This window comes from Ceratotherium simum, chromosome 17 (genome assembly GCF_057802395.1).
Source record: "Ceratotherium simum simum isolate JZ-2026a chromosome 17, ASM5780239v1, whole genome shotgun sequence".
Taxonomy (NCBI): domain Eukaryota; kingdom Metazoa; phylum Chordata; class Mammalia; order Perissodactyla; family Rhinocerotidae; genus Ceratotherium; species Ceratotherium simum.
This window is the reverse complement of record NC_141916.1, coordinates 45118595-45132995: the sequence shown is the minus strand read 5'-3', so window position 1 is coordinate 45132995 and position 14401 is coordinate 45118595. Positions and strand designations below refer to the sequence as shown.

The 14401-nt window shown below is 36.7% G+C and overlaps 1 protein-coding gene across 1 annotated transcript in view; it reads left to right on the top strand.

Moving 5' to 3' along the window:
- Positions 1-14401, top strand: part of PTPRO (protein tyrosine phosphatase receptor type O) — a 223646-nt gene that overhangs the window by 159042 nt on the left and 50203 nt on the right. Inside the window, exons 11-12 of the mRNA XM_087442707.1 lie at positions 2259-2410; positions 3603-3723. Of these exons, the coding sequence (XP_087298833.1) occupies positions 2259-2410; positions 3603-3723 (273 nt within the window). The remainder of the gene's footprint in view (positions 1-2258; positions 2411-3602; positions 3724-14401) is intronic.

Below are 14401 nucleotides of genomic sequence, written 5' to 3'. Positions count from 1 at the left end.
GATTTGCAGTTCTGGACTCAAGTGGTTTAGGTGTGCCTTTCAAAGCTGGGAACTGATTGGGACTGGGCAAAAATCAGGAGATGACAGTTTAGGTGGATAAAACCAGTCTGGATACATAAACTGTGGTTAATAAGGAAGCTGTTTGCCTAGGTGAGCAATCCATTGTCTCCAATAAATTGATCTTTGGGAATTTCTTATCTTCTCCTGGGACAAACTACTAAGTCATGCTGACACTGGTGGTCCACAGTCTTGTCTAGGCATATTGACGCAGACGGTCTCAATTCTCACATCTGTAAAATGGGCATAATAACACGACACAGGATAGTGTGAGAATTAAATTATATAACGTAAGTCGCTATTAAAAGATATATGGTAGCTGATTTTTATTTTTATACTTATTTTTAGAACTAGTTGAAATCTTAGCTTTTTTTTTGTCTTTCTTCCTTCATTTCAATTTTAAAAGCATATAGGATCTCATGCTTCACTTTCCTAAGCTTTCGATTATAATCCAAATTGCCAAATTGTGTGGTATAAAAGGAAATAGGAGCAAAATCTTTGAATAAGCTGTGATTTGTTAGGACCTCAGATCTAGTATCTTTGTTAGGCAACTTACTTCGTCTGCAAGTTCATAATTATGCTAGTGTACCAAAAAATGTTTAATAAATAAATAGTGACATCTTGTGGCCTTTCAACAATATGCTGGATTTTAAAGCAACAACATGGAGTATAAAAATCTGAAGACCTTGTACCTGTGAGAGGGAGATATATACATCTGACTTTGCAACTTTAAATATGTTTCTTGTCCTCACGAGAATTAGAACATGAGAAAATATCCTTTGAAGAAATATAAGTACAGGTACTTGTATATTATGAAATATGTAGAAATATGTTAAGAGGCTATAAAGAAGCCAGGGTTATTATCCTTATTAGAATATTCTGAAATATAATGTGGGTTTCTTACTTGCTCAATACATTGTTGATATTTCAAGATTTTATTGTCAAACACATAGAAATGATACTCCTATTTCACATGAAACAGAAATGTGTTTTTTAGTCTGCATATTACTGATCTCTTCAGTGGGTAATTGTTTTTGAAAGCATAATTAGTTATGAATGTTTGTTATGAGTTCTAGTAGCATATTAAAGAAAATATTTCTTTATGATTTGTAGAAATTCTTGTCCAAATATTTTAGTTGGTTTTGCAGCATATTTTGGGATGGAACACTTGCCTGTCTTCATGGAATTTAAATTCAACTGTGTATTTATTTCTTAAAATCTTCAGAGTGATCAGTTACAGTCATGCACTACATAACGACATTTCAGTCAACGATGGACCGCATATACAACAGTGGTCCCATAAGATTAGTGCCATACAATCTAGGTGTATAGTAGGCTATACCACCTAGGTTTGTGTAAGTACACTCTATGATGTTCGCACAACAACGAAATCACCTGAGGATGCATTTCTCAGAACATATCCCTGTCGTTAAGCAATGCATGACTGTACTTTAAGAAATAATTAAATATGCTTTCAGAGCTCATATGAGATAAAGCTTGTGATGAACTCTCCTCTCCAATTGGAAAAATTTTTTTAATTTAAATGTGTAAGAACATAAAATAAATTAATAAATTCAGTGTTAGAGAGAATTTAGCTTTGTAGCATGATAAAAAATCCCTTCCTTCCCTCGCTTAATACTTGCTTCAGCAACATTTATTAAGAGCCTACCCTCTGCAAAGCACTGGGCTAGACACTGTCGATGATATTGCTTTGTTATTTTATAGAAATAATATTTATTTTCTGTCCCTCTACTCATCAATCCTGCTGTCCTTTATTCCCATAAACATCTTTGCTGCACTACAATGAAAAAGATTTACTTTTACAGGACCCCAGAGTTTCCAGCACTGCTTGGAAAATAAGTTCATCAATGCTTAATAATATTAATTTATTGATGCAACAAGCATACCCAAACAGGTAACATTTTAGAAATCTTGTAACTGTGAAATTTGTATAAAAGTCCTTGATATCCTCAGGTACAGATGGGTCTGGCTTTCTTGTGTCTGAGCCCATGTAACAAGTGCCCACCTTGTACCACCAACCTTCAATATGTTACCGAGAGGTCCAGGAGTCCCCAGGACCATCATGCGGTGTGAATTTTAATTCTCTAAATTAACGCTATATGGGATTTCATGCTTTATTGATAAGCACTTTAATTAATAGTAGTCTATTATACTAAAATGTGCGTCTTTCCTCCCTGTAGCCCCAGTTGCTCCAGAAATCACTTCTGTGGAATATTTCAACAGTTTGTTATATATCAGTTGGACATATGGGGATGATACAACTGACCTCTCCCATTCTAGAATGCTACACTGGATGGTTGTTGCAGAAGGAAAGAAGAAAATTAAAAAGAGTGTATGTTTCTTTGAATCCCAATATCTGAACATTTATTTGCATAAACTATTGAAAACCATTAAGCAAACATTTATTGAGACATTAGACAAATGTTTTATGCCAGTTGGCACTATTTTAGGCTCTGGAGATAGGAAAGTGAACAAAAATTAAATTCCTTCTTTCAGAGAGCTTATCTTTTAATCTTTAATAGTGAGCTGCAAAAGTCGTAACTATTGATTTCATTTATACTTAAAGTTATGGTTTAGCTTTTTCTTCAGGATGTCAAACATTTTCAAGAAAATCACAGCTAGTATATTTCAATATTTTCTCCATATATCCCCAACGCTTACATATTTGGGCTTGTTGGGAATACTAATTTCTTTTCTCCTGGCTGTTAAGCTTTTTGACATTGTGTTAGTTAGGGTACAGACTAAATTACTGTAATAAAAACAAACAGACAAACAAAAAAGATAGTGGCTCAAAGAAAATAAAAGTTTATGTCTCTCTCATGACAGCCCAGGCTGAACAGGGCCCCTCTGGTGTAAGGGATCGTCCAGGGGTCCAGACTCTTTCTGTCTTGCTGCTGCATCTGTCTCTATGTGTGGTCTTCATCTGCATAGGTGAACCTGCATCGTCATTACATCCATATTCCAACCTGCAGGAAGGGGAAAAGAGAGGACACAGAGACCCAGCACTTAAGGGGGTGATCTGAACTATACATTGCCCATGTGACTTCCATTTACAATCGATTGGTCAGAATTGGGTCACATGGTCCCATCTAGCTCTAGGGGAGACTGGCAAAAGCAGTCTTTAGTTAAGAAGCCAGGTGCCTATAGACATGGCTAGGTTTCTTCTGAGCTTCTCAGACAGGGCTGAGCAATGTAAATATCAGTAGCAACCTAGCAATTGCCTTTTCTAAAATTTGCTGGGAATATGAGGAAACACATCAGAGTAATACCTATTCCAAATAAGAGAAATAATTGCAAAAATGTTCTGATGTGTGTTATGTGTGTGGAGAGCTACCATGCATTCGGCTCAGTTGAGGAATTTATATCATTTTCAGAGGAAATAACGTATCTGTAAGGTGTAATCAACTGTAGATTGCAGCACAGAACAGAGAGGGAATGTCTGCTACAGCCCTGTAGTTGTTTGGAGTAGTATCCTAGTTGAAGTTCATTAGATGTTTAAACCTTCTATTTTGATGATCTTGCAGATAACACGCAATGTCATGACTGCAATTCTCAGCCTGCCTCCGGGAGATATCTACAACCTCTCAGTAACTGCTTGCACTGAAAGAGGAAGTAATACCTCCATGCTCCGCCTTGTCAAGCTAGGTAAGAAGAGTGTGCGGGTGTGTGTGAAAATAACCATGTTGGGTGAACTTGCATGTCTTTGATTTATCACGTTCTTCTCAACTCAATGAAATAACCATTCTTAGTAAGGTTAGAGGAGCCAAGGAGGCTTAGGATTTTAGAGATGGAAAGACCTTAGAGATTATCTACTGTAGTGTTCTCACCCTATTAGACACCATTCCCTTTCATGTAAGTATTATGTTGTGCCTTCTTTAATGTCTTAAATTGAAATTCATAGATAAAATAGCCCACATATTGATTTTCTAAGTGGATAGAATGTCCTAACTCTAATATAAAATCAAGATAAAAGAAAAATAATTTATAACAAAATAATATGGATTCCCCACATATATATGTTTAGATACAGCTCTTCTAAAAGTCATAAAGAAATTGCCTGATAACTACACATAATTAAAATGAATGTCTGAGTTTACAAGAAATAAAAGGATCAGTATTTCTTCAGTACAACACATATAAAAATAAATGAAAAAATGAACAAATTCATCTTAGTTAATTATAAATAACTGAGCAAGCATAAATACAGGTTAACCCTAGAATAAAACTCAGAATTATGATAAGAGACTAAACGTATTTGCATATGATAAGAGAAAGAGGGAAATAATCTTAATTAAAGTAGAGATAACATGCCAAGAAAAATAACAGGCTGTGGATGAGGGAAAATGAGGAAAGTATGATATTCTTGCAAATAAGCTAGACCTTTCTGTGTAGTGTAGTATCAAAATAATTCTGTATATTATGGAGTACAACTGGGAGGTGACACTATGTAACACAAAACACACCTTCTACATTCAACAATTTGCCATGTATTGAGGTATACATTTAGTTTCTGGTACTTAAAGGGACCTCAGATTTATCATCTTATAATCGCCAGCAGGCAAAAGATGTCAGATTGGCAAAAAGTGGTAGACTCTTAGGGCAGTATCAGTATGAGAATAGCAACCTGAAAATAAATGCATTTCAGTGTGTAATTTTCACAGCAGAGATCTCATCATTTTTTATATTTTGAAAATTAAAAATATATAGAATGGCAATAAAAATATTTCCAAAACACTTAATGCAACTTACTGACATCACTGTTTCAGATGTCTCCTAATTTAGACTTGGTGTCTGAGTCTGTTTGTAAGATTCTCACATCATCTCTGTTATTACAGATGTTCATATGTGCAGCTGTAAGTAGAGACTGATCCAGGGTATTTTATACGCAGCTTAAATACCAGGAGCAGCATTGTTGTCAGCGATGACCTTTAGAAAACTCTTAGAAAATCCCAAACGAAACAAAACACAATCTTTCCCTACTTTACCCATGAGTTGCATTTCTCTATAATTCATTGCATAAAACATTAAATCTTAAATTTTTTTTTCTCTTGTTTGCCATGTCAAAAACTAAATTCTTGCACTGAAACCCTTTAAAATTAAATAGCTAGTTGTAAGTACATGATGCACTGAATAGAAACTATAGGCAGAAAAAGTAAATTATTGAGTAATTTTTAAATAACATCTTAATTCCCTTTAAGTATCCTTCTTCATGACAACTTTCTTCTAAATTATTTTACTTAACTTCTTGAAAAAAATTCGAATATTATCACATGGTAAAGTACCTGTAATTATATTTACGGTGAATTTATTCTGGTGCACCATTAGAAAGTCATGTGGGATGTGAAACATGGGATAATTAATCTCTTTGGTACTTTCTTGGTCATTGCAAGACATCTAGCATTTCTGAGCCCTAGCCTCAGGAGTCTAGTTAATTCCCTCCATTGTGACTACTAAAAACATTTCTGCAAATTTCAAAACACCCTCAAGGGGGCGGTACTGCTCCTATTGAGAATCACGAGTTTAATGTTTCATGCACTCCAGGCAATCTGCTCTTCTTTCCTAGCAGTCTATACTTGAATTCGAGGAATGTGCAAGTCACCAGCTTCCAACATTGCGTGATTTTTCTATTAAGAAAAAATCGCCTGCCTATCAATTCCAACCATTATCTCTAATTTTGTCCTCTGTATAAATGGTAGTTCAAAACTCATTTCCAGGTAACTTATGCCTTTCTTTTCCCAAGCTTTATGATTATGCGTAGCTATAAGCGTTTCTCAGGTCCTAGCTGCTTTCTCCAACCTATTTGGTTTGTTAGTGCTCCCAAAGTAGCATTCGGTGGGCCTATTGTGTGCTTCACTGTCATTTTTAGTGACATTATGGATGATCTGTGAAGTCTCGGGGGTATGAGTTAAAGTCATGAGCTGCTACAATTACACTCACACCACACAGAAGTGTGAGTAAAAGCCGTGATAGTGTTCCAAACTTACCATGAGGTTTTGAGTCCCTATCTCTCTCTGTTAATTGACAGGACTACCTAAACCAGTTTAGAAAGTTCCTTTAAACTTTTCAAGAAGGGAAGTCAAGTTCCCATAGAAATTATTTCTAATGAATCATAGCCCTTAGAATAAATAAGCTTTTCCTTGTTGGTATCTTAATATCAAACAGAATATTGCCTCTATCTTATTGCTTTCTAAAAACAAAATAATATGTATGCAATGTGCCTCATCTCAGCCTTTTTTCCCCCCTGAAAACTAAATAATCTCACTTTTTATTCATTTGTCTAAAGGTCTATTTTCTGTCTTACTAATCATATTATTGTGTTTTACAGACTCTTTCCATGTTCTGTAACATGTAATGCCCTGCCTACTGTAGATGCTCAATAGATACTTGTTAAATTGAACTGAAACTACAGATCTCAAAGTTGAAAATAGTATTACAGTTAATATTTAACCAAACAGTTTCACCTTTCAGAGAAGTGAAAACATTTTGCTTTAGTAATAACTGAATTGCAATTATTTTTTTCTTCACAAAACTTTTATTGTACTCATTTTATATTTCTTCACAGCATTCATTTGGTATATATAGAAGTCAAATTAATTCTACTTTACAGAAAAATACAGCTTTGGCACACAGATTTTCAGGGCTTATTTGAATCAGAATGCCTAGAACCCAAACCGGTCAGAATTGAGTTCAATTTCTCTGTGATAGAGGCCTCTTTGGAATGGCTCTACTTGCTGTCATGGGGGGCAGGAGTTACATTTATGGAAAGAAACCAGACTATCAATGAATCCAGTATAATATAAATTAATCCAAGATTGTATGTGCAAGGGTAGAGAGTCCTCAAAACAGTTGCCAAGAATTTTCAATTATTATGTCATCAATAAATATCTGTAAGAAGACATGTACCAATAGTGGTGCTGTTTGCAGGGCATTGAGCCAGTCATCCCATTAAGAATTTTAGGTTGCCAGAAGTTTCATGGTACTATGGTGGTATGTGATGACAGCTCCCTTTGGCAGTCAATACTAATGTCACTCAAATTTGCACTAAGATTTGTCATTTTACAAGAACTCATTGGTCTACATGTACCTGTGGCTTCAACCAGCAACCACTCATAACTTCTAGTCTTGGTGAATCTACTTGGAATTCTGGACAAACTTTAGGAGGATTTGATAAGTTTACATCAGAGAAATAGTTTTCCAACCTAAAAAAAAAGAAAGGAAAGGAAAGGAAAAAAATGGGAACAAGAAGTGTTGGACATATCACGAAATAGCTCTATGGTAATAGAATATCCATCCATTAATTCATTTAACAAACATATACTGAGAGCCTTCTAAGCACTGCTCAGATGCCAGCCTACTTGTAGTAATGAACCCAAAGGGCTATGTTCACTTTCTGTTCACAACAGAGCTTAAGAGCTAGTGAAGCGGAACATGGTAAAAAGTGCTTTACAGAGCATTAAAACAGATTAGTGTGGTGTGGAGTGACTATGCAGTAAAAGCTTTCTCTGAGGAAGCAGTGAGGAGGGATCTGAATAACAAGAAAGGATCAGCCATGAAAAGGTTGGGAAAGAGCATCCTAGGCAGAGGGAATAGGCAGGGGACAGATCAGATAGGACTTGTAAGGCATGGAGTTGAAATATCATTTTGAATGCAATTTGAAGCCATTTTGAGAATTTAAAGTAAATAATCTGACATATTTAAAATAATCCCTCTAGTTGTTCAAGGGAGAAAGGATTGTTGGGTCAGCAATGAAGGTAGGGAGACCAATTAAGGAACTATTTGTCCTTAGCCTTAAAAATAGCATTCTAATTCAAAGAAGTGCCACGGGAAACGATGGTAACCTTGACTTAAGTGGTGGTAATGGAGATGGAGAAAAGTGGACAGAATTCAGGAGCTATTTTGGAGGTTGTGTCCATAGGACTTTCTGATGAGGTGAAAATAGGAAATGAGAAGAGGGAAAATTAAGAGTCACTCCTAGGCTTTGCTCTTGAGCAACTAGGGTAGATAGTGATGCAATTCACTGAGACTGAAAAGACTAGAAAAACTGGAGGAGGAGTAACTTTGGGGTAAGATGAGAATCAAGGATTCTTCCTTGGATGTAAAAAGATTGAGAGGCTATCCAAGTGCAGTTGTCAAGTAAAGAGATTATTGATATGTGTGTCTGGAGATCAGGGGAGAATTCTCGGCTGGAAATATAAATTTGAGGGTATCTGGATAAGATCACCAAGTGATCTTCAAGTAGATATAGAAAAGAGAATAGAAGCCCTTGGTCTAGCCTAAAAGAACCACTCTAGTATTTGAGCAGAGGAGGAGAAGCCAGCAAGAGAGACTGGGAAGGAGTAGCTAATGAGGTCAGACAAAGCTAAAACACTGAATGTGTACACCACCATTTTCAAAATTCTGCTTTATCTTGACCATAAATGGGTTCAGGCAGGTTCAAGATAAGGAATCAGGTAACTTTAGTGCTAGGAGAGATTTGGAGATAATTTAGTGCAATATCCTTCTTTGAGCAAGCTGGAATCTAGAGAAATTTGACCCACTTTGCACATTGTTGAGCCTGGGTCTAGAAACAGTGATCTAGTGCTTTTTATGTGTTTGCTGCTTATGTTTTCCTAGATTTGGGGTGTATTTTCTTCTAAAAACTTCTCTTTGCTATTAACACATTTAATAGAGCAGGGAGGAGCCTCACACCCATTCGTGGGGCTTTCTGTTCCTGTTTTGGAATTTGGGTGTTAATGACATTGGCTTGATTTTCTTAATCTTAGTTGTGAAAGCTTTTATGTATATTAGAAATCTTTAAAACATAATTTGACTATAGACAAGGAAGAATCAAGATATTTTTAGATGTTAGGAATTTGGGGGATATTAGAATCTGTTCTCATTCTTTCTCCCTCTCTCTTTCTCTCATAACATTTCAGTAGATTACAAATAATTATATACATTTTGATGAAACATAATTTGCGACATTATAAAAGCCCAGCATTACACAGTACTGCCCTTCATGGTCTCACTCCAAGTTGAGAAAATTTTGTTATTCTTATGTTGTAGTCATTGAGTTTACAATTTTGGAAATAGTTGCTTGGATATACACAGTCCTTATTTTTGGTAAGAAGTGAGTTAAGTGTTGTGAGTCATAGCTTACTAAAGTCTAAAGTACTTCTCCCTATCCACCCATACCCTTTACTTGAATCCTCTTCTAGTAAGTGACTAACCTGTTATTCCCCTTACCCCCACAAAAAAAAAAAAATGAGTTCAGTAAGTTCAAAAATGAGTTCATCAAAAATGTGAATAAATTATGTCAATGTAGCACAGAGAGTAGACAAGGAAGATGTATGAATGAATGGTTGGAAGGGAGGGAAGAAGTAAGAAAGCAAAGTGTGCATATCCACACTGTATATATATGCACTTATCCACACACTCTCTCTCTCTCTATATATATATATATGTATATGTATATGTATGTATTTGACACCAGTCAGAAAGAAGTTAATAAAATAATTAAGGTACTATACTTTTTAAAAATTAATTCATTCTGTCAGCCAACAAATATTTATTTGGCATTTACTATGTGCTACACACTAATCTAGGTGCTGAGAATATAGAAATGAAAAAAACTGACAAAAATCTCTACCCTGATTCTAGAATAGAAAAAGAAGCAATAAACATACACGTAAGGATGTCAAATGGTGATGAGTGTTATGGAGAAAAATGAAGCAGGAAAGGAGGAAGCATTATGGGGGTTAGGGGTGCAATTTTTGTCGGGGGATAGGGTAAGCTTCTCTGTGAAGGTGATATTTCAGTCAAAACCTGAAGGAGGTGAGGGAGTGAGCCCAGCAGGTAACTGGGAGGAGCTTCTGTAGGCAGAGGGGAGGGAACCACAGGGGCGGAGCTCCAGAGGCAGCCATGTGCCTGGCAAGTTGAAAGAAAAGCCAGGAAGGCATTGTGGCTGAAGTGGAGTGAACAAGAGGGAGAGTAGTAGATAAGAGGGCAGAGAGGTAACAAGGGAACAGGTCATGTAGGATCATTGAAAAGACGTTTTACTCTGAGTGAGGTGATACTCCACTGGATGGTTCAGGCAGAGGAGTCACATGACCTGACAAGTTTCACAAGATCACTTTGGCGAGACCAGACTCTTCAAGGGTGAGGGTAAAAGCAGGAAACCAGTTAGATGAGATGACCATACATCCCAGTTGCCTTAGACACCATTTTACACCTGTTATGGATCAGTTAAAAGCTAGTCATTCTCTTTAGCAATCCTTTTCTTCCCCCAAAGCATTCCAATTTGGACACTTTTGATAAATTACATGGTCACCTTCACGTTAGGAGGCCGGATATATCTATCCAGATAAGAGATTACATTTGTTTGGATCCGAGAGGTAGCCATGAGGGTAATAAAAAGTGATCAGAGTCAAAATTTATTTTGAAGGTGGAGCTAAGAGAATTTGCTGATGGATTTAGATATTGTCTATGAATGAAAGGAGTCTAGGGGGATGCCAACAGCCGGCGTCTGAGCAATTGAAAGGACGCAGGTGCTATTTATTGAGTTGGGCGAGATTATGAGAGAGGCAGGTTTGGGAGGAAGATCAGAAGTTCAGGTTTGAATGTGTCATCATTTGAGGGTGCCTATTACACATTAAAGAACAAACTTGAGTAGGCAGTTAGATGAAGGAGCTTGGTTTCCAGGGAGACTACAGGACTGGAAATATAAATTTTAGGGTAGGTAGGAAACAGACTTGATAAGGTTATCAGGGAATGAATAAAGAAAAAAGAGTTCTATCCAAGGACTAAGCCTCGGGGCACTCCAAGTTTAAAAAGTGAAAGGGGTGAGAAGGAACCAGCAAAAGAGCCTGAGAAGGAGTGGCCAGTAAAGGAGGAAGAAGCACAGAAAAGTGTCATGTCCTAAGAGCCAAGCAAAGAAAGGGCTTGAATGAGTAGACAATGATCAACTTGTCAAGCCTGCTGTTAAGTCAAGTAAGATGAGGAATAAGAATTGACCGCTGATCTTAGCAACCCAGATTGGTGATTTGGGGAGGAGACATTTGGGTTGAGTGGTGCGGAAAAAAATACAATTAAGAAGAGTTCAAGAGAAAATGAAAGTAGCAAAATCGAAGAGCTGGAGTGACAAACTTTTTGAAGACTCTGATTATAAAGAGGGGAGAAAATGAGCAGAAGCTGAAGATAAAAGATTCCAAGAGTTTTTATGTGTTTGGTTGGTTTTTGTTTTGTTTTTCCTTTTCTTTCTGTTCCCCTTTGAGTGGGTGGAAACTCCTTGTCAATGGGCTGATTCGACAGGGCAAGGAAAATTGATGACGCAGGATAGTTAGAGGTGAGGTTTGTTAGAGTGATGTCCTTGACTGGGCCAGAGGAGATGGGACCCAAGGTGCCAGTGGAGGGAGTGGCCTTGGACTGGGTGAATCGGTAGTAAGATAGTGAACGACAGAGTACATGGGCATTAATGGAATAGGTGAGCTGGGTGGGAGTGATGATGAGAGCTGTGAAGCTTTCTCTACCGACTTCTTATAAACACATGCATGTTCTCTAGGTTCGCAGAGGATCATAACTGCTGTGCTACTCTTCTTGTATAGTCCTGCATGGGCAGCAGCCCCATGCAAGCATTATTTTCTGGGTTAGGCTGCCAGACATGTTACTGTTCTCTGGCTCCATTCCTGGGCCTGAGACTAACCGATATCTCTCCTCAATATGTATCTCTCCCATTTCTCATTGTGGTCGTCTGAGTTTCACTGCAATTCGCCAGCTGTCCACAGCCATGCCTCACAACTTTAGCACTTCCTTAAAAACGATTCTCCTGGTTACCATAAAGTGACTTGCATTTTTTGTAGGTTTCTCTTCAATATATTACAAGAATCTGGATGATGGACGCATAGGGCAGTGACTGTGATGTCTGGCACTGATTTAAATACACAAGTGCCCTGGAAAACTCTGTAAAAGTTGGTCTTCTGGGCAAAGCAACTTTTCAGGAGGCCTCATCATCTCCAGTTATATGGAAATGAGTGGAAAACACCCATACTTTTAGAAAGGAAGCAGCTGTGGGAAAGACCCTTAACTAGGGGTGCAGAGGTCTGGATCCCAGTTTTTGCTCCCGCAGTCAAATTGTGTTACCAAAAAAAGTTACCTCTGGATCTCCATTGCCTCGTCAATAAACTGAGAGTCTGGACTAAGTGATCTTTAATGTTCCTTACAGTTTAAAATTTAGTCTTTACTCTGAGGTCAGAGTTAAGGCAACAGGCTAATGATACAATAACAGCAGTGATCTTTTTCTAAGAATTGTGCAATATATAACTCCTAACTAAATAAAAATGCTAAGTAAAAACACATATTCCTAGAACCAAAGAAGGAGGAAGTCACACATTTTGTTTTGAAACTAAGCAAAGTTAAATGAGAGCTTTCTCTGAAAAAATTCTACTAATCTTGAGTTACTTGGGGTGGTAAAACCATAAACACACCCAGTGATTCACAGAAGAGGATATTACACTTGCTATCGTTAAGCCATAAAGAATTTATTTAAATGTAATGGAAATGACAAATTTTGCTAATTCACGAGAAAATCTTCTGTTTTGGATAAGAAAAAGACCTAGTTATAATTTAATGCTAAATATTTGTCTGAATATTTTTTATATTTCACAATGTTATTTTTAAATGTTCTAATTACTTATTAAATGTGTCTAGGAAAAGAATCTCCCTAAGTCAATAAGAGAACAGGCCTAATAAACTTCAGGTCTAACAAAGATTTCTGTTGTTTGATATACATTTTCCTCTTCTTAATTTCATTGCATATCAGTCTTAACTCACCCTGAATAATTTCTCTACCTCTTTTTTTTCTTTCAAATAGTGCTTTCTTTTGCAGATGTTGTTTTGACCAAGGTGAACATAATTTATGCAGCTTACACTGTTTAAGTCACAAATGTTTTCTTTGGCCAAATTGAATATAAGTTATACAGCTTATACTGCTTAAGGTAGAACTACCTGAGTTGAGGAAAATAAAAATAGATTTTAAAGACTTACTGTAATGTAGATGTTAAAGACCATACTTTGTATATGAAGAAGATACTAGCAAATTGCTGTCAGTGAGGCTGAGATTTTGCTATGTTGATAATTTTTTACAGTTTTTTTTCTATTGAATTTCCCTATCACCAATGTCACACATTTGTAAAACAACTCACCAAGTTTAGAGGTATAAAATACCAGCAGCATGAAACTAGTTGGCCCTTATGGATGTAATCTTGACCCCATTAACATCATTCTATTGTCAGCTAAACTAATGGGCCACATTAAAGTGAGAAACAATGTAATAACTGTCAGAGAAAGATAGATTTTACACAATAAATACATTCTGTTCTGCTCCAAGGCTAAATATTACACCTGACTCCCTTTGGAATTCCCTAGGAAAGGAAGAGATTTGCTGCCAGAGCAGAGAATAAGAATCAGGCACTAGCTCATACTTCACCAAGGTCACCTTCACTCCCCAAAGATCCTGGGCAACAGCTTGAGACTCTCATAATCCAATCTAAATTAAATGATAGAGATAGCACAGATAGAGTCTGCACATGTTCTGTGCACAATATTTGATTTCCTTACAAAATTAGGTTGGATTCCCAACTCAAATAGGAGAGGCATTGAAGAGAGGAGAAGGAAAGAGAGAGGTCCAAATAGTTGATTACAACAGCAGCAATGTTAGAAAGTGCTTAGAGAGTATTTGAGAGTGCTTAGAGAGTATTTAAAAGCAAACATCCATGTCTCTACACCTCATTTTGTAAAAATAGTTTGTCTGTCTTCTGTCCCCATAGCCATAGGCTCTCACATCAAATATCATGGACTCTGAAATTATTTTAAACAAAAGGAAATCTGACATTATGGAGTGGGGAAATTTTGAAGAATTTAAGGTTTAAAATGTCATTTAGAGAAATAGAAATGACAACCAGAAGATGTTCTATAATTAATATCGACATGGCTCTTTACACTATATAAAGTGTTTTTGTGTACATTAATTCATTATCAAGGTCTTCCTACCCCTCCCCTTTATGAGCTAGACTGTATTTGATATTTTGAACAGTAAGAGACTATATTAGTTTGCTAGGGCTGCTGTAACAAAATATCACTGATTGGGTGGCTTAATCAATAAAAATTTATTTTCTCACGGTTCTAGAGGCTAAAAGTCCAAGATCAAGGTGTTAGTAGGTTTGGTTTCTCCTGAGGCCTCTCTCCTTGGTTTATGGATGGCCACCTTCCATATGTGTCCTCTTTTGGTCTTTTCTCTGTAGCCATTCATCCTTGATGTCTCTGTTTGCCCAAATTTCCTCTTATAAGA